The 21,122-nt window shown below is 30.4% G+C and overlaps 1 protein-coding gene across 1 annotated transcript; it reads right to left on the reverse strand.

Annotated features, from left to right (window-relative positions):
* Positions 1-2,491: 2,491 nt before the first annotated feature.
* On the reverse strand, positions 2,492-16,155 carry LOC123292895 (alpha-catulin). The gene is made up of 14 exons (XM_044873609.1): positions 16,103-16,155; positions 9,685-9,880; positions 9,455-9,615; positions 8,399-8,608; positions 8,184-8,330; positions 7,064-7,184; positions 6,766-6,911; positions 6,465-6,701; positions 5,742-5,834; positions 5,426-5,620; positions 5,205-5,360; positions 4,612-4,788; positions 4,336-4,542; positions 2,492-2,626 (listed from the first exon to the last, which is right to left on the reverse strand). The coding sequence occupies exons 1-14, from the start codon at positions 16,151-16,153 to the stop codon at positions 2,492-2,494; spliced, it is 2,232 nt and encodes a 743-aa protein (XP_044729544.1). The 5' UTR covers positions 16,154-16,155.
* Positions 16,156-21,122: the final 4,967 nt, after the last annotated feature.

Raw genomic sequence — 21,122 nt, forward strand, 5'->3', positions numbered from 1 at the left:
AAACTTTAAGAGACGGTGGGAATATCGTTCACCCTGAGTACCAGGTACCTCAGACACCGAGTCTGTCGCGATATTAGTGTTCAGTGATCCCAAAAACTTCTGCATAACAAGGTTGAAATCATTTTGATCTTTATTAGCCGAATTTTGAATTAAGTATAATTACGCTCAAATAAAAATGCAATTATAAAATGCATACTATTTATGCAAATTGTATATTTTTAATTTCTTATAAATTAATTTAGGTAGCAAAATTTGCTGACGCTCTTACGAATCGAATGCAGAAAACCGCATTCTAAACCGTCTTACTGTTCAAATTTTCAAACTTTATATAATGCTTCGTTTCTGCGACTATTATCTTAGGGACACTCCACTTTATGACGCTAGCTACCGATTTCAAGTCCTTGACTTTGAAAAACCGCCGCTCTGATATGTGTAACAATGTTTGTAAGCTTTACTGGAAGAGACACTTGAAAATGATTCAAAAGCTACAGTTTGAGAAAATACCATGGAATTTTAATAATGAATAGTCAAAATATCAAATTCGCCATCTTTTAGTAAAAATTCTGGCGTAATGAGCCACGGATTTTCGTGAGGATCTGTTTTACCAAATGTGCCCTATAACGTAGTGAATATATTTGGAAAACTTTCCAATACCTTTTTATTAATATTATATCCATTTGATTAAACCGTATTCTGCAAAACCAGGTGTTCATTAAATAACTCCGTGTGAATAAAAGGTGTGCAAATTATTCAACTCAATCGATATCCAAGGTACTTGATGATAAAAGTTCAGAAAATTATATTTTCATTCGAATTTCCTTTGACAATTTAGTGCAAAATATGCAAAACAAAATTAAATAATATTTTAGAAGATCTTTTGCCCTTTCATGAAGATTTAATCCTTGTCCAATGAAAGATTTTTTTCTAAGTAATTCGCAGACAACTGGTTAATATTATTAAAATTCTATTAAAGCGTAAAGTTTTTTATTGCAATATACTCACAGTTTCAAAAATATAACAAGTACAAAAACTTTCAACTGGCATGTATTCGCACAAAAGAATGAATCTTCATGAAATCAAATTTTCCCTATTTATTACATTCAAATTCTCTATACTCGAAGTATCGTATCTGTGGGTAAAAATAAAAAGGATGCCATTACTGTGATTAGAAATAATATTCGATATGTGCGTGCCATTTAACGCTGCATGTCCAATCTGTTGTGGTTTCTTCCGAAAGGCCCAAGAACGTACCTTAAGTAAGGGTAAGTCTTCAAAAACAGTGCAAAACTTTGCACTGTTGACAATTTGTATATCTTTCTTTCAAAAGAGTTCCATTGGTTTGAAATATGTCCATCCAATGAGAGAGAGATTTCTCTTCATGAAAAAGTCAGCAGGGATCAACTCCAAGACTCATTTTGCGCATAAGATACAACGTACAGTAGATCAGTACAGCACAAATTCTATCCAAATCATACCTAATTATTTTTACCACAAGCCAGAACACAAGTAATTATCCAAACTAATTATTAATAAAATAGATAAATAATTGTTAAAAAAATATTTATTTTTATTTTTAAGCCAAAAACTTTTATTCTAATGGTGTTACTGCGATTAAGTACTCAAAAAGGTACTCTAACGCAAGCGGGGCTTGTTTCTCTGCTGAATTTTTGCGACAGCGTTTAGCTGGACAGTTTGAAGTTATGCAGACTACTGTCTTAGATTTATCCTCGTAATAGATCGATAGACTAATCAAAATTGGGATGAAATTGAGCTGAAATACATTTCATATAAAATAACGCTAGCCGAATGAATACTAATCGGTAGTTGTGCGCACTCTAAATCTAATAACGATTAAAAACTATAACTATACGCCTATTACCAAAGAGAGATTAAATCTATCGATAACGACCATTTAGCAAGTTCGCAGGTATATGAAGTTCAAAATAGGCATATTTTATCGAACTGTAAACCAAGTTTATAGTGAAAGAAGTTGGAACGAGAATTAAAATATCTCAAAATACATCATCGGGGTTTTTTCTAAACGGCAAAAAAGCTGAAAAATATTTTTGGTGAAAGGGCAAAATATTTTTGATGAACCGTAATAAATACAGCAGAAAAACTGCGTAGGCGTTAGAGTTAATTGTCTACAATAGTTTATTATACAAATAAAAAAAAATGTCTATTCTCCTATTGAATTATTGAGTTTCTCGATTCGAATGAATAGAATGTATATGTCTTTGGTGTCTTTGGAATAAAATTATTATAAACGATAAACAATAATATAGTCTTTTCATAGAGTATGAAATTACAATTTCAATATATATAGAAGAAGCATTTTGTAACATTTTAATCAGTGGATAAAAAAAATACTCTGAACTCGCATGTCCTGACAGAACAAGGTAGACTCTTCCTTACTCTTAATTTAAAAGAGTAAGAATGAAACGCGTGTACGGCGTGAGTCTGCTTTGCCCCGACGGGACATGCCTAACTGTCAGAGACTCCCCTCCCCTCCTCCACCGCCGCCGCCCATACCGCTACCGTTACCACCGCCACTACATCCCATAGAACCGCCAGCACCTGCTCCAGCTCCAGCTACCTCTGCAGGTCCTCCTAATTCCAGTTTGTACTAAAAAAAATTTTTTTGATTATGAATCATATTTAATTCCGTCAAATTAAACATTGAACGCTCTATGAAATCAGGAATTTTTGTTTTTTTAATATGCTCTTAATAATGTAAAGGCAATGTTAAATCCAAGTTAGTTAAGCAAAATTTCGTCCTTTTCAATATCTACCATACAAGTTTCTGTGGATCAGGGATAGTACGCGTGCTATTAATGACACGCGACACAACATTTTGGGCACACCACCGATCAAAAAGTTCATTATGAAGTATTATATTACGAACGAACGCGAATGATTCTACGTGAAGAGAATATTATAATTATTCAATGACAAATAAAAATTTTCGATTACATGACAACTGTTCTCGAATGGAGCCAATAAATAACGACACGTCATAGAATATTTTACGTTAGTACATTATTAATTTTGTGCGTTAATTTCAAATCTGGAAACGTCATGCTGATAATCTGTTAGAAATTTTCTTTTAGATTAGTTTCGAATTGTTAAAAAATTTTGTAAATATTTGAAATTTGTTAGTGTCAAACAAAAATATTTCATTTGTAATCCTGACCTTGTAGAAATCTGTCTTAAAAATTAGACCTAGATAATCATCGCGGTGGTAATGTACGACTTCTTATATTTCTTTGTTTGATTTTATTCATTGTATCATAATTATAACGACTTTGTAATGGATAAAAATTTAAATGGACTCTGACGGGCATACATATGTCAAACTAAAATATAATTGAAAAATATTATACATTTAGAAATTACAAAAACGGCGCAAAGGAAGATTATGATGTTTTTGACGCCATTTTTCCTCGATACTATTCTTCATGATGGTAATCAGGAAAAAAGTGTTGCATTTTTGAAATTTGTCACATTTATTTAGTCGTCTGCTCAAGAGGCCTTGAGAAAGCCAAAAGCTCTTAGAGTGAGTATTGAAGTCAATATTGGAGTGAGTATAGAAAACCATACATTTAGATTACTTAATCCTAATCTGAAGCCTCAATACCCAGTTGACAGTGATGCTTCGAATTGAATCGAAAAATAATCTAAAGAAGATTCCTCCCACAGCTAATCGAAACAAGTAGTGAACAATATCGAAGAAAATAAAGACTATTAAGTATGTGTTTTTCTAGTATTGGCAAGTATTTAAGGATGTACCATCGCCAGGGCACTTTTGAATAAAAGGCGTGTATTTTTTTATATGAAGTTGGAATAAGTATAAATCAATTTTGGATATTTTAGGGGGAGTTGCCCGATTATTTAAATAAATAAATGACTTCAAAAGTAAGCATATTTAACATTGGTCTTATGGGAAAACGCTAGGTGGATGATATGTTTTTATATATTTCTCCAAAACTAGTCGGTGGAAATTAAAAAAAATATTTAAATTAATGTTAAAACCTGAATAAGTTATTGAAATAAAAAAAAAACTGTTGTGTCCGACTAATTAAGGATGAATGGACCTGGTAGTGGAGACACAAATTTAAGAAAATATATCTTTCAATTTCGATGGTGAATTTTGTTATAACTTGACAATATAAGACGAAAAGTAAGAAATAATTCCAACTACAAGTCTAAACTGGCCTTGACAATCGTACTACCTTAAAAGAGATAAATGGGCACTTTGTTGGAGAAACTTTGACCAATCACGACATGATTAAGCCCTAATCTTATATTCAAACTGAAAAAAATATACGAACTTACTTTGCTTGCACATTCAAAACATTGTGTAACAACTTTACTAATAACATTCATTAAATTTTTTGTTTCTTGTATAACATTATCCACTTTTATAAATGTCGCTGCTTTACCAACAGTTGGATCTTTAACAGTGAATTGTAATTGTTGTACAAATGTAGGAACTCGATCCAAATTTTCTAATAATTCTTTTTTATTTGCGCCACCAGGAACCTACAAACGATTCAAAACGATTTCATTATTTCTGTATTGAAATAACGTCAGTAATAATTTGTTACTAACCTGGTAGCTAAATTGTCGTACAACTTTATATAAACGATTTGCTTCTTCAGCAAAATATTCAGCCTGAGTAAATAAATCTTGTGTAGTCTTTAAGGATCCTTCGCCACGGGTGAATTGATACATTGAAAAAGCCATAGCTGACATGTTTTTAGCTCGCTTTACTATGTCATTGTTCTCCTATAAAAATAATTGTCGTATAATAAGTGTAACATGTGAAATTTACAAAATTTAAAAAACTACTTGACTCACACTTGAAACATATCTAAGAACACTCTCCATTAACTTACCTTTCAAACGAAACAAAAAAAATCGAAATCGGTTCACCCGCTTAGGCACTACGATGCACAGGCAAACAGACGGACACACACACACATAGCGGTCAAATTTATAACATCTCCTTTTTTGGTTCGGGAGTTAAAAATAGGTGTAATTGTCTCCATTGACAAAAACAAATAACAAATGATTTATCATTTTCGTAGCTCAATAAGTTTAACTTGTGGAATATTGGAGACGTATTCTTTTCGATTTTCATTTTTATAGAGAAAATTTATTACTGTAGCTCCGATAATGGAGATATTTAATAATTATAGTACCTCCATTGCAGCTGCACCAGCTTCTTGCCATTTTTCAGTTTCTGCATCCATTTCACTCGATATCATTTTCATTTCTAATCCACTTTTAGCAATTTTTGCTTGCTCTTCGGAATCCAATCTCACAGCTTTTAAGGGTTTTGAGGTAGTACCATGTTTCTAAGTAATTATTACGATTGTTTAGTTCGTTTTAAATTTTTTCACATAGTAAAGTTTTTACTTACTCCTGGTCTAGGTAAAGATAAATAAACTTGTTTATCACTTGATTGTCGGTGTCCTGAAGAATTTTCTAAAACTTCTCGAGCAGTCGTAGTCACATCGCTTGCTAACCATTGATACATATCAGAAAAAACTTCTAAATTTTCAGCAGCAATTTGTGATTGCGGTACTTCTTGCAATGTACGCCATGCAGTTACTACCTAAATATGAAAGAATGTAATATACTGAGTGCATAATTTGCCTTTTTCAACCTGACAGAAGCCATATATCGCATAACTCCTAGAGCCTATACTGAATTATAATTATTAATACAAACTTTACCTGTGGTCCATAAACTCGTAAATTTGTCTCTGCAAACCGAGCTGCTACTTGCAATGATTCAGTTAATGCAACGTGTCTCACTAATTTACAAATCTAAAAGAAAATGAATCAAATGAAAAATAATTTAAACTGCTGGGATGATGCCGGTGTGAAATGAAACGGTCTTAAGGTTATAATTTTAAGACTATAGTCTCTCAGAAAAATCTCAGAAGTAAGCACAGCAATTAGACCTCTTTGGTATTAAATAAGCATTCATCAAATATCTGGTCGACTAAATTTGATTTTTTGTTTGTTGCATTGATGTGATAGAACGTTTCTTATATTTTTGGGGTGCTGAATTCGAATTTGGCTTCGGAGTTTCTCTAATACATAGTTTTTTTAATATTAAGGAGCAAATTTCTCGAAAATGTGCTGAAGCAGTCTTGCGCTCTGATTCGTATTGATCATGTCAAGAACCTATTTCCTGGCAAAAGATTTTGAAAAAATTCCAAATGGCTTTTTAAGGAGAATGGCTGTGAGAAAAAATTATTCACTGGTGAAACATGACTTCGAATTTAGGAGAAATACAAGATGTTTTCACATTAAGGAGTGATTTTCTCGAAAACGTGACGTGTTAAAGCAATTTTACGCTCTGATTTGTATTCAACATGCCAAAAACCTTTCAAAAAGTAAATTCTGTGACAAAATTTAAGTTTACTAGTTTTATAGGAATAGTCCAAATACCTCCAAAGTATGTTCAATACAGTCATGGAAAGTTTGATCAGGCCTTCTAGATGTGGGTGACGTATGTTGCTGTGGTGAAGATCTCATTGCATGAATTGCATCTCGTCCAGTTGCTATAAGCGATGTTAATTCGCCCGCTTGATCCGCTGTACATCTCCATAACTGTAACCATAATGCTCGTGTTGCTTCTAATACAGAGTCAACGTCTGCATCAATATCTGTTGCACACATTTCATACTGAAAATAAATTTGTAAAGTTCAGTATTGTTAGAAATTATCTTTTATATTTTTGTAAACTTACCGCTTCAATTAAATGGGATACTCTATCTGCTAATGAATCTAATAGAACCAATATTTTTTGTCTATGTTCATGTGAGGTATATGGGGAGTCAGTGAAATCATGCGATCTTTCTAATAATGCATCTAACGCTGGTCCAATCTGTGAGCCTAAAAAGAATAAAATTTTCGTTATTTAAGCCTTCCGTTAACTTTTTAAAATATGGATGATAAAGTATCTGTATGTATCAATGTTTTATGGCATACTCTTTCGGGGGTAGTAGAATATCGGAATATGGATAATTTGAATTTTAATAAATTACCTGTGTTGTTGTCCGATCGATGTGGTATCTCGTGATCAGTTAATCGACATAATTCCACTAAATGTTCTAAATGTCGAATGGAAGCACTAACTGTGGTTCGATCTGTTTCCCACTCTTCATTCTAAAAAAAGAAACTCTCGACATAAATTCAAGTTTGATCGATTCATTTGTGGTATTGTAGCTCTTAAACGGATGCACCGATTTTGATTTTTGTTTGTTTGAAAGGTAATACTATCGAGAGTGTAGCATCTGCTTAGTCGTTTGTAGATCGTAACCTCTTTTCCAGTTGTTATCGAGTATGGAACTCTAAATTCGATCTTGAAGCATAGCTAAGAACTCCCCCGAACCCATTATTTATCAATAATTTGGTCAAATAATAATCAAAATCAGTTAATCTATTTAAAGAGCTAAGATGCAACAGACATACACACAGATACACAGATGCACAAACATGTTAAACTTATAACGACACCCTTCTTAGTTGATGGAAGGTTTCCAAACATTAACTTTACAAACGAAATTTTATCAATTTAACAATGGGCGTAAGGAAAACAAGACACGATCTCTACTCTTAGCACTCATAAAAGAAGAAGGGGAATGCCAATAAGACATAGTGGAGTAGTATAGGCTCGAAAAAACGTGGCAGGGCATTGAAGGACTAGTTAAATTTACAAATTTAAAAACCTCCGACAAATTCTTTGATTACGGAACCCTAAACTCGAATTTGACACATATCTAAGAACACTCCCATTAAATTACCTTTCCCCTTAAAGTCTTTTTCAAACTGAGCCGATTTATCGGCAAGTTTTTAGTTTTTTCGGGTACAGAGCCCTAAACTCGCACTTGAAACATAACTAACAACATTTTCCCTTAAATAAGCTTTCAAACGAAACGAAACAAAACTAAATCAGTTCATCCGTTTAGGCGCTACGATGCCACAGGCAGACATAGACACATAGCGATCAAACACTTTGGGGGGGGGGGGGGGGCTTGAAGTGCAAAAATTAGATAATCAAAAATATTAGACTAGCATCAAAAGATTACCAAACTAAAAAATCTTTTCTTCAGCTTTCAGCTTGTTTTTGACCAAGTCAGTAACCACAAGTTAATTGACACATACCTGTGATGTCGGTGATTGCATTCCAGAACACGATAAGACTCCATCTTTTACTACATAATGTATTAGATCCATAGCGCGTCTCATTTGACAAAATATTGTATCTCTATTTTCTCTTGCTGAAACACTATCTGGATGCCTTAAACATGCCTTAAAAATAATAAAAATGTATGAATATTTTTCTAAATTTTTATAAACTTTGAATATATTTGTAATACCTTACTACTTGTTAAAAGCATCATTGTTGATCTTTCTAAAACTTGTCGAGCTGCAGCCATTTGAGCTCGCCTTCTTTCATCTTTCAAATCGTTTTGTCTATCGCCTGTTAAATGAGCTAGTTCCACCATTTCAGCACCAAATTGCGAAAAAGCTTTCACAAATTCTGTGAAATTACTAACAGATTCTAATCTACCTAAACTACGTTGTACCTGAAATTATAAACATATGAAATAGTTATCAATTTTTTTTTTCAAATAAGACGAGAAAATTAAAAGTGGTGAGAAGTTGAAGGGAAGCATTGTCAGGGATAAAACAGGTAAAATTAAAATTTTTAGCTGTTAAAGACAGCTCCGCGGAAATAGTCACGCATCTTTCACAGATCAATGCTTTAGGCCCCCTTACCGTGTGATAGGTTCAAAAAGTCGATTTTTTTGTTGTTGCATAAATTAATTCCTTAACATGTGTAGAGTAAGTTTGTAAAGTGTTTTTTTTTTTTTTAATTTGAATTTAAACGCATTTTTCTCAAAACTGTGTTTTTAAACTATCTTCCATCAAAATTCAAGAATGGTTCAACCGATTTACTGGAAATTCATAAGGTAGATTCAACACATGTAAACGCATGGAATGAACTAAAATTATCTTAAAGTTTGGAGTGTTTCTATTTTTTTCATAACGAAAAAAAAGAAAGAAATCGTGACATTTGAATTTTTTTTGAGCAATCTGACAATAGACTAATTTTTAATATTTTTTACTGATTTTAATCCATGCATTTGAATTTTTAGATCAAAATGCCTTCTTTTTAGCGTTCTTTTATTTTCGAGGAGGGTGTCTTCAAAGGGGTAATTCTGTTCTAGTGAAAATTTTTATTTAAAATTTGTTTTACATAATCTTAAAATAATAATAAATAAATGATTAAAGCCTCAAAGTTCTATCTTTTCATTTTTCGCCAAAAACAATTCCAAAAAAATTCTAAAAAATCTCTGTTAAAGAGTGCTGCTTAAAACACAAGGAGGCATGGCAGAACTGTTAGTTCAAAATAAATTTATATTTCTTACCTTATCTTTTGCTAAGAGTAATTGTTTTACAACGACAATATCGGCTAAAAGTAAAACACGAGTAACAGATGCTAATAATGCTCTTGAAGCGCGTACGACTGCACCACGATCTGCAACAGTTTCCTCACTAGCGGCTTCGCATAAATGTTCTATAGCCGCCCCTATAGTACAAATAAAATAAAATAAATGTTTCCTCTTAAATGGCTACGTTCTCGTAAAAATTATCTTACCTGCTTGGCGAGCTTCTTTGCAAGCCTCGTACATTCCTTGTCTTACTTCACTGTGATCATCAGCAATTGTTTCACCAACGGTTACAAAACGCTCAACCGCCACACTCAATGCTTGACCGACACGCGCCCATGCTGCAGGAGTTGCAATTGGTTCTCGCATATTACTTTCGCTGCGATGTTCGACTAAGGTGGATATCTGTAATAAAGAAAAACAAATTTATGATTTTATTTTTCACAATTTGATAAGTGACAAAAGCTATGAGCTTAAAATTTCGAACTAATATTGAAATTTAATTTGAACTCTTCTAATGTATTCTTCTTTAAATTCACATTATAATTCTGGAATAAATGTCTACAAAGATGGTGAATTTTCCTATTCGAATATAAAACAGAACTTACTACTACTTATGGTATATTTGTTTGGGTCAATCAAAGCGGAACCTTATTTCCTAACCAATATCTTTCATGCTGTTTAGTGGCAGATTTATGGGATAACAAAGGAGCAGTTTCCCAGCGGACCCTGGAAAAATTTGTATAAGAGGATACAACAAGGGGGCACCAAGTTCATTAATGAATACTACAAAAAAAGTCTGCTGTTATTGAAAAATATGCCTATTCATTTTCTCCCAAACTAAAATCTCTTTATCTTCACAAATCATCGCCAAATCAATTCAATTTTTATACCATATATATTATATATATATAAAATATATCAAGTTATATTAAATTGAGTCCCAAGTTTGTATCGCTTATAAATATTGATACTATAATACACTAAATTTTGGTAGTTCATAATATCACCTAATTATTTCATTTCTATTTGCCCGTCTGTCCGTCCGTCAACACAATTACTCAGAAACGAAAAGGGGTATCATACGGAAAAAGTGAAAAAAGTGAGTTTGAGCAACATAGGTCAATAAGGTCTTGGGTCCGTAGGCCCAGTCCATACAAAAAAATTAACATTTTAGGTTTAAAATATTTTTTTTAAATTTCATTGTTTTCCTGTAATAGTGCCCTTTGTGTAATGTTTCCCTTTTTTGTTTACCAATCTGAGCTAAAAGTCATTATTTAAGGTAATTGGCAAGCAAATTACATAGGAATTTAATTTAATTAAATAAAAGCCTTGAATTGTAGCTTTGTTAATCAAAAAATTACCATATAATAATTTCGTATTTAGAAAGATTTCAAGATTAAATGTTTTTGAAGCTAGTATAATAACCACATGAGCTCAAAATTAAGCCTTCTGTCAACTCTTTCCTTGACGAACTTTTAAATCAAATTATTAGGATATGAAAGCTATTACAAAAACGAACGTTTTATGAGCCTTACTTTGTTTTTAAACATATTATAATGATTTAAGGTATATTGGATTATTTATATATGAATCCATCAGTATGTCTAAGGAATAAAGTTACAGGCCTCAATTTCAAGACATTTTGAACTAATTCTGACAATTAATATAGACGTAAAATTTACAATCAAACAGTATCTAGGTTCAAACAAGGTCTTGTACCTTGAAAAAAACATGTGGTGAAAACTTCAGTTTGCTGCCAAGTTAGTTTTTTTTTTTTTTTTATTTTATAAGTTATTGTAGAAGAGGTAGTTTCATCATACCAGACCATTTTTATACTATAATAGTAACTAATAACTTTATTTTTATAAAGCGCGGAATATTTAGAGTGGTATGAAGACCTGTTGATCATGTTCTCCCATTATCAATATAGCTATTTCTATATATTTATAATATAACGATGTAGTAAAACCGTCTAAAAGTACATATTAGGTAGAATTTGATTGACAAATATACATGTTTAATTGAGCCTTTTCGAATGACTAAGTCTTTTTTCTTTTTACCTTCTTATTAGAATATAGACTGGAAGACACTACTCTCACCAATTTTTATAATACCTCCAATTTTGTTCTAGTTTTACATTTTTTATCGACAGTATAAACGATATCAGGATTTTAAAATATTCTTGGCGCTTATTCGAATCGGGTTTAAATTTTGTTAAATATTTGTTCTATTTTAACAATAGATGCGAATGGCGTCCGCATAACAGTCCGGATCCATTTCGTGCTAAATACCAGTCTAACAAAAAAGAAAACAAAGGATAGGTATCGGTTGACATAAGGATTACCTATTTCTGTAACTTTAAACTAGATTGTATACAAGAAATATTATTGGGCAATTATACCCTATTTATATTTAATATATTCAATTCGTTTCAAAAGCTACATGAGAGCTTATTCTTTGTGATTGAAAGCTGAACGACTATTGAAAAAATGCTCTGACCCCGCGCAAGCTGAACTATAGAAAAAACTTAATAAAATTAATTTGAAGGTCATTCATATACTTTTCCTTTTTTCAACTTAATATAAGGTCAAAGCGTTTAGAAAAATTATTTTATTTTTACGTATGTTTTAGATTATATATAGTAAAGAAAAGCGTAAATTCGTAAATTTTTGTATACCTTTTTTTAGTTAATTTCAACAAATTCTGAAACAAAAATTATATTTTCGATTTTTTAAAAAGTATTTAAGTTGTTTCCAATTTCGATAAAATTCTATTTACAAGGTTTTTCAGAATAAAAACTATTAAAAACGGATTCATTTGGCGGCTAAGTAAGATGAGACTCGAAATCCCGCACCAAATCTATATATTTAATCAACAAAAAACTGAATTTTCGCCTTTTTGGATCCTTGTTACTTTATGAACACCAAAATCACAATATTTTCGATTTGGATAAAAAATCATATTTTAGGGCAAATATTATCCAGAAATATATACAACACAATTTATTCGACAATTTAACAGACAGTTTTCGAGATACCACCTCAAATCCTATACGAAAAACCACAAAAATCAAAGTTTTCGGCATGTTACAGAAAAGGTGTTTACTATTTTGATAATTATCCGACTTCAAACAAAAACGGAGGAGGTTATCAATTCGACTGTGTTTTTTTTTATGTTTGTTACCTCAGAACTTTTGACTGGGTGAACCGATTTTGACCTTTTATCTGTTTGAAAGCTCGTGCTTCCCGTGTGGTCCCATTTCATTTTGATCCAGTTCTGACAACGGCATCCATGAGAAAACCATAAAAATCTTAAATTTGCATTAAGTATGCGCGACAAGAAGACGAATAACTCAATATCACGCCAACCGATTTCGATGATTCTTTTTTTAGTGACAAATTAGTTAGTGTACTTCAGATTCACTAAAAATCACTAAATAAAAAAACTTTACACCGACAAAACAATAAAAAGAAAACCGACTTCAAAAGAAAAACTTTTCCAAAACAAATTAATAAGCACTAAAAAGTAAAAAAATAATTTATAATATAATGTAGTTAAAATTATTGTTATTTTTGGAGTCGGTGTCAGCCAAGGAAACAACTCTGACAGAACAGTTCGCTACATTAGCTTGGCTGACACCGACTCCAAAAATAACAATAACTTTAACTACATTATATTATAAATTATTTTTTTTTACTTTTTAGTGCTTATTAATTTGTTTTGGAAAAGTTTTTCTATTGAAGTCGGTTTTCTTTTTGTTAAAAGTTTTTTTATTTGACCAAAATTATACCTTTCAATACATTTAATTTTTAATATTTAGTTTTAGGTTGTAAATAGAAGTGTTGTAGCATTCAGATCAGGTTTTTTCAGTTACGTCGAAGTTAAAAGCTCGCTATATTCGGAAAATTGTTTAAATACCAAAATATTTTCAAAATAATGGTTAAAGAAAAATTCTTGGTTTATAAATACAAATATCTTAAAGTTCGGACACTCATATCAACGCGACAGGAAGAGAAACTGTTGTGTTCTATCCCGAATCATATTTTATTCACTTGAGTAATGATCTATACTGATAATAAATGATTTTATGATCAAGTTTTATGTTATTTTATATTGACAAATAAAAATTAATGTTTCATATAAACGTAACAGACCAATAACAAAACGATTATATAATTATTAAATAGTACCGCATTTTCTTTCAGTAGTATTATATTATAAAAATAAAGTTCGAGAACTAAAACCCCGACAATTGCAGATTCTCGCTTTTAGAAGTCATTACAGTTGGAGATCCTTCTATTTAAACCATTTTGGGTTTATAATTTTTATAATTTTATGAGAAAGTATAACAAGATATTTATATTTGAAAAGTGCTATCGTAGTTTTATTTCCTCTAGAGGGCGCCGTATTCAATTAAATGTGACGGAACATTTCTAAAGATACCTCATTTGTCAAATTATGATAAGTATTTTAGAAGCTAAGTCCGAACAGATGAACATACCTGCATATCGGTCAAACACATAACCCTTGCCATTATATAGTCGTGGTAAAAATAGCTGTGAACTACCCGCTTCGCTGTCTTTAAGTAGTATTATATTATAAAATAGCTGGGCAACTTTAATTTTAAATACAAAAATTAATGTGTTATAACCTTCATTTCATATGCCGTCACTTATCCTCCTTTTGTTCACAATTTCGTCGATTTCATTATTTTGATGCGGAACCCTATTTTTTGGAATACAGCCCATGTTACGCGCTAATAATGAAGCTTTCTTCTAGAGGTGAAATATTATTACCTACATCTATATCTTGAAGGCATACATCTTGCAGGCAGTGATCTAGTTCATATCCTCTGTTGCTTTCAACTTTCTAAATGAACACCTATTTTGAGTTTTTGCGGTAATTTCAATTTCAGATTTTGTAATAGGTCTGTAATGTCGTATCTATTTATATCTCATTAAAAGCCAGTCTAATTAGCTATAAAAATGACGTACAGATCTTTTTTGCCTTAAAAAGTAGCCTATGTCCGTTCTCAGGCTCTAGACCATTTCTGTACCAAATCGATTCAGTAGTTTAGGCATCATTGCGTAACAGAAAGACAGCCAGAGTTATTTCCGCATTTATAATATTAGGAAGGAAGGGATTGTGCAAAAGTGAGATTTTTTTAGAAAAGTTCTGAATATGACGTGCATGAAGTGATGCTTATCCTACATTTAGATTAAGATTTGTGGAAAAAAAACTATTATTACATCATTCTATGAACATATGTCGTAACACATGTTTTTACAATCGATATTTGTAATAGTTACAAAAGATTTAATACCTTTATACAACTTTATTGCCAACGAGATGAAGATGGAAGAGAAAACATTACAATTAGTTAAAGATGGAGTAAACCCACCCATTCCACTTTTATCATACTTGATTTTATATTTAAAACGAGTGAAAACAAACTATTGTCTGCGTTAATTGTTAAAATTCCCTGTATACAAAGTGTGGAATGCCAGTGCTTGCATTATTTTTAATAAAATGGAAAAGTTAAAAAACCAACACAATTGTGGCGAAAATTTTCGAAACTATTTTCTAGAATTTATTTTTATTTTGTGATATTGTTTCACAAGACCACTACTTAAAGCTACTTGCAAATTTTCAACTACCTATATTTTATAGTTTTGGTCAAATGGACATCAAAGTTTTTGATCTAATTTGCGCTTACTCGGGTAAATTATGTTTACAAAAAAATGTTTAAAACCAATGTTGTTTATTTTTTATTAGGAACATTTTTAACATTTAAACTTTTGTTCTTTCTGATGTAACGGTTTACAAGATGGATCCTTCGAGCCCAAGACCCAATTGTCATCCTATCTTGCTCATTTACGAATTCAAACTCACTTTTTATGTTACTTTTTATGACGGATAAGTAGAAATGGACTACTTGGGTGATTTTATGTATACAGGGTATAATAAGAATACTATCGGAAACTTTCGAAAGAGTATTTTTTCGAAATAATCTAGCTATTAATTCTCATATAAATATTCTCTAAGCATGTCGATCTGTTGCTTTGTTTTGTCTTGAACGAACAAATAAACAATTAACAAACACATTTTCGAGTTTATAATATTCGTATTCGATTTACAAGTTGTAAAATTAAATAAAACCAGAGAAATTTTTTAAATTTTGGAATGGGTAATTGTTGAATAAAACGAGGTTTGTTCGGCCGCGGTAACTCGTCCGTTTTCAAATGAATTGAAAACTTTTGTAAAGTTTTACCCGCAATCCTTCGATTGCGTATAGATAAACATCTTCGCTTAATATATTAATTGACGTTGACAGATGACTTATTAATTAAAATAGGCGGGTAGTTATATTAATAACTACCCGCCTCTTCCACTCTTATTTAAATTAAATATATAACAAAGATGTATTTATTTAAATAATGAGATAATTTCTGGAGATAAAAGTATACTAAGCCAGTTTCCCTCCAACCAATTTCATTTAAAGAAATGTTTGATCTGTTGCTTTCTTTATTTTGGTGAGAAAAGAAATTGTTGAATATAACGTGTTTTGGGCGACAGAAGTTACTCTCACATCCTGTATATTGCTTTAACAAAGTGTGATTTTACCTGATGATGTTGATAGCTTGATCCATACCGTTGTCGTGATAACGCAGCCATAATAATTAATATACAAAATCACAATTTTTAATACCAAACTATTCCAAAAATTTTAACAATATATTAATTTATTACATAAAGTAACCAAAAACTTAACACCAAATTTAATAAATATTTTTTATTTTTGAATATGTATATTTTCTTTTTCTGATATGATTTTTGATCTAAGCCTTAAATTTTTATATGATTTCACATTTATTTTTATAAAATATATTATTTTTCTAATTATTAATTTGTTATTATTTTTTTTGTACAATTTATTTTATTGTTAACATTTTTCTTTAATTATTATTTTTTAAACATTTTTTGTTGTTGTTATTATATATAAAATTTTGATTGTTTTAAATATTCTTTTTACTTTTTGGTACAATTATTTATTATTTATTTATAAAATAACTTTATTTAAATTTAAATAATGAATGAGGAAGACTTCGTTTTTTATAATAATAAATTTATTGTTTTTCTGTTACTGATTGATTGTGAAAATTGATGTTCCTGAATGAGAGTTGTGAGTTAATGTTTGTATTGTTTATGTGTGTATGTGTTATGAGATATTCTTAACTGTTTAACTTGGCCCACATATAGCTCAATTTTTCTGGGCATTGACTGTTAAATATGCACATGTCTTCTACTAACTTATTTAGCACTGCAGTGTGTTTAACTGTTGTACCTTGCGGTCCGAATCAATATTGATTTGAACGCATGCGCATGTTTATATATTCATAATAATATCGAGACACTAACTGGATGATGATGATAAAGGTCGAATTTTATTAGTCCAATTAATAAAAGTTTCAAATCAGTTGTAGGTAACACGAAATAAGTTAGCATGTTTTATTTCGGGTAGCACGGGAGTCTACATGTTGAGGCAGCCCCAGTTTTTCGAACATGAATCGTTTACAATGTGGTTTTGATAAAGCGATCCTACACAAAATTTCACTTAAAAAAAAAAAAAAAATACAGTCGAATTGATAACCTCCTCCGTTTTTGTTTGAAGTCGGTTAAAAAATTTCTTTTTCATTAGGTTCTTTTTCGATATCCCTTAGATTAGATTAGCTAAGAACTAAGTCATTAGAGAACTTTTGTACTCTAGCCAAAGTAATTGAAAACTGTTCAAATCTTTATATACTTAAAAAATAAAAGTGACTGGTTTTCTTATTTACTCAAATGAATCAGTTCTTCCTTTTGTCATAAAATCTTAATAAATACCGTTCTTTGTAAACTTAATTTTTTATATAAACTTTTTAAGTTGCCTATATGACCAATTATGACCAATTATTATTAGTAAAGATCTTCGATTGGTTACATCTAAGTTTCAAGCATTTTTAAGTTTCTTGAAAAAATGCTTCACTTTCTATCTATCTATCTATCTATCTATTTCGTAATTAGTTCCAGGCATTGAAATTTCTACAGACTCCTCAAAACCTAGAAGCCAATAAAATGCATCTGTTTCCCGTGAAATATGAATAGACAAAAGCTTCTTGATAGCGTAAAACCTAAGCAAAATCAAGCAGTTATCATTCTTAATTAAGATTTTTCTTATTAAAATCGAATTACTGAAACAAAAACAATTAACTCTAAAAACTTCTGCACTTTGCTAGCATTTGATGGAACTTTGGTATATAATAGGTATGAGATTCTAAAAAAAATATGTTTCACAAACACTGAAATGTTTTTTCTTAATTTAGGAGCTTTAGGCACTTAAAATTTTAGCAAAAATCGCAAAAGCAAATGAAAAAATTTTCAATGGTGGTGAGGTCGATTATTATAATGTAATACGACCAACTTCTTCACTAATCTGCTGGTCGAAATCTGAATCGATCTAAATTTAAAGAATAATTTAGATTTAAAATAAATCCCTAGAAATTCTTACAAAAATGGAAAACATTTCGAGGGAACAGTTTTGAATTTCGAGGAAACAGTTTTTTTATTTTTTATGTTTTCTGTAGTTCTCCAAACTATCTTGGTTCTCAAAACTATCTCACGGTAGCAAGCAGCGTCTTTTAATAGGGGATCCCAAAAGAGGATTTCTGTAGCAACTCGAGCGCGTCAGGTTAAGATATGGTGGATTAATTACATGCTAAAAAATGTCAATTTCAATAATCTGAAAAAATTTTGATCGCGCTCGAGTTACTACGGGTAACGCAACTTTGCAAGCTTCGCATACCTTTGCGTCTCGCTTAAATCATCAGATTATCAAAATGTACATTTTTAGCATGTAATTAACCGACCATATATTAATCTAATGCGCTCGAGTTAATTCACCTATCGCAATTGCGTTTTCAAAATTATAATCGTCTACCCTACGCGGTCCCCCCATATATAGAGCTAATATTTGGTAATCTGACGCGCTTGAGTTACTACAAAAATGCGCTCTTGGGCTCCCCTACTATTAGGTAGAAATTGATAATAAATTTACAATCATATCTCATTGAATTTTCAAAAACCATACTCAAAACATTTTAAACCCTGTAAATAGAGTAAAACCGAAAAATATAAAATAGTTTAACCTTGAATTAAACTTGAAGGCAACTTTTTAGTTCTTCTATACCCATATTTACTGGTGTAAAAATACATTTATTATGTTAATGAAAAAACTCAGGTGCTTACTTTTTGTATAGTAAGTATTTTTTATTGCTTCCTCAGAGCTTAATAATGTGTACTTGGTAGCTATCAATGTTATTTGTAATAAAACATATATTACAAATATAGGTATATATATATATATATATATATATATATATATATATATATATATATATTATTGAATTCTAGTAATCTCAGTATTATTATCACACGATATAAATAAACCCGTTGAAAAATTTACAGTAGGTACCTGCTCTTCTTTTAAGCTTCCATGGGTAATATAAGTTTGCCGTCTATTCAAACAAATTAACCAATTTCAATGCGATTTATTTAGAAAATTTATTTACTCGCCATGTTCTCAACAATATTTGATCTGCTTATATGTTCAAGGTCATAAGCTGTTTTTTAATTAGTGTAGGAAGCGAGATCTTATAAGACAGTGCTTTTAAAGTTTTGTAGATTTAACTTGTCTTAAGTATACTATATTTTTGCAATCCTATTATACCATGCTCCCATAATTCAGTGAAAATTCTACGATTCTTTTTCCTTAATTTTTGAAAAAATGATGGTAAATTTTTATTATTCAGAAAATTTTATAGTTTTTTTCGCGTTAATATACACAAAAATTTTGTGTGTGTGCTGTGTTTTTTAGAAGTAACATTCACCACACAGTATGGAGAAGAATAGTTAAATATTTGCGTCAAATAGGTTTACAAACAAGATTTGCAAAAAAAAATTTTTTTAACTCTTTCTATACTTGCAAGCTTTCTGCTGTTGTTTTATTTTCATATATTTCAGATAGAGAAAAAAATCGTTTAAAAAAATGAATATCAAAAACGCGGTTCATCTTAATACCACGGTTAATTCATAATTTTTATGAACCTTAGTTTTATCAAACCTCCAAAAGAGATACCATTAAATTTTCATGATAAATGATATCATTTTCTCTTTATAATTGGCTTAGAATCTATTTACAACTAAGGGTGTCGAAGCTGCGAAATGACATCATAAAGCTAAATCATTGAAATATTATTTGCTTTTATATCTTCTTATTCCGGCGATCGTCATAATGGTGGGAGCGCATAGCATGATATAATAATATATATTTCTTAAAGGTGAAATATCCAAACCGCCCCTTTTTTTTAGAGAATGGAATGAAATACTGAGAAAATGCTAAGAATAATCGCTCTCTTGAAAATTGCTCTGTCAAAATATTTTGCACGTATATTAAAAAGCTATTCGCTTTGCATGGAAAATATACCAGTTGACTAAAACTGACATATTTTAAATCATATCTTAAAATAGATTTTTTTCCAAAACTATTTTAAAAAAATACCTTAATTTATGAGAAAGTTTTTGTACCAAGAAAACTGTTCTAGCCCGTCTTGTTAAAAAGAGAAACAAACAAAAATTTATAAACATGCAGCTGTGAGTGTATAATTTGTATGTTTCCATACCATGTATAAGTGATATGGAAAGTTACACGTTTCTTGTCAAAAATATTATAGGTATACAGCAGTATGTTTTTATGTACTTGATTGTAACGGACATTATACCTTATAAGTTTTTAAAAATGAAAATTTAACGCAAATTTAATGACAGGTTACAAAAGACATTGGAAATCGGATTTTTTCGAAATTTATATATATTTTATTTGAATTTTCATGTTTATTTTAAATTCCGTGTGCTTTATTTAATCACACATAAAACTTACGATTTGTTACATATAAAGTAAAATGATGTAACAAAAATAACTTTTTCAGAATTTTTCTATATTTCCGAAAAAAATATCACTATAACATCGACTTCTTGCTGAACGTTGAATCTTATTGTCTTAGATAATTAAAAATCAAAAATCTCAATTGAAAAATTTAAGATTCATATATTTTATCCGAAATTTCAATTTGATGTTTTGAATTTGATAATTTTTTAACAGTAAATTTTGATTAAAGATCAACGACCCCCAAGGCAATTTTAAATAACAAGCTTGATTTTTTTTATATGATTTTGGACTACTTCTAAATCAATTCTGAAAATTTTACGGGGAGCTGTCCGATTATTTAAATAAATAAATTACTTCAAAAGTAGGCATATTTAACATTGTTTTTATGGAAAGTATCCATCAAAGTTGAAAATAAGGTACAAATAATTTCAACCCTAAATCTAAAATTGCCTTGGGCTCGTACTAACTTAAATTGGAAAACATATTTTATCTATTTATCCGAATCCCTCTCAATTAAAGATTCTCATTCATTTTTAAAAATCTATTTATTAATCCGACTCTGCATTTGTAGATATTATACATTAATGTGACATATTTTAGAATTTAGAACAGCAGAAGGGTAAGAAAAGAAAAAATATTTCATTAAAGAAATAGGAAAGT

The sequence above is a fragment of the Chrysoperla carnea genome, chromosome 2 (assembly GCF_905475395.1).
Source record: "Chrysoperla carnea chromosome 2, inChrCarn1.1, whole genome shotgun sequence".
NCBI lineage: Eukaryota > Metazoa > Arthropoda > Insecta > Neuroptera > Chrysopidae > Chrysoperla > Chrysoperla carnea.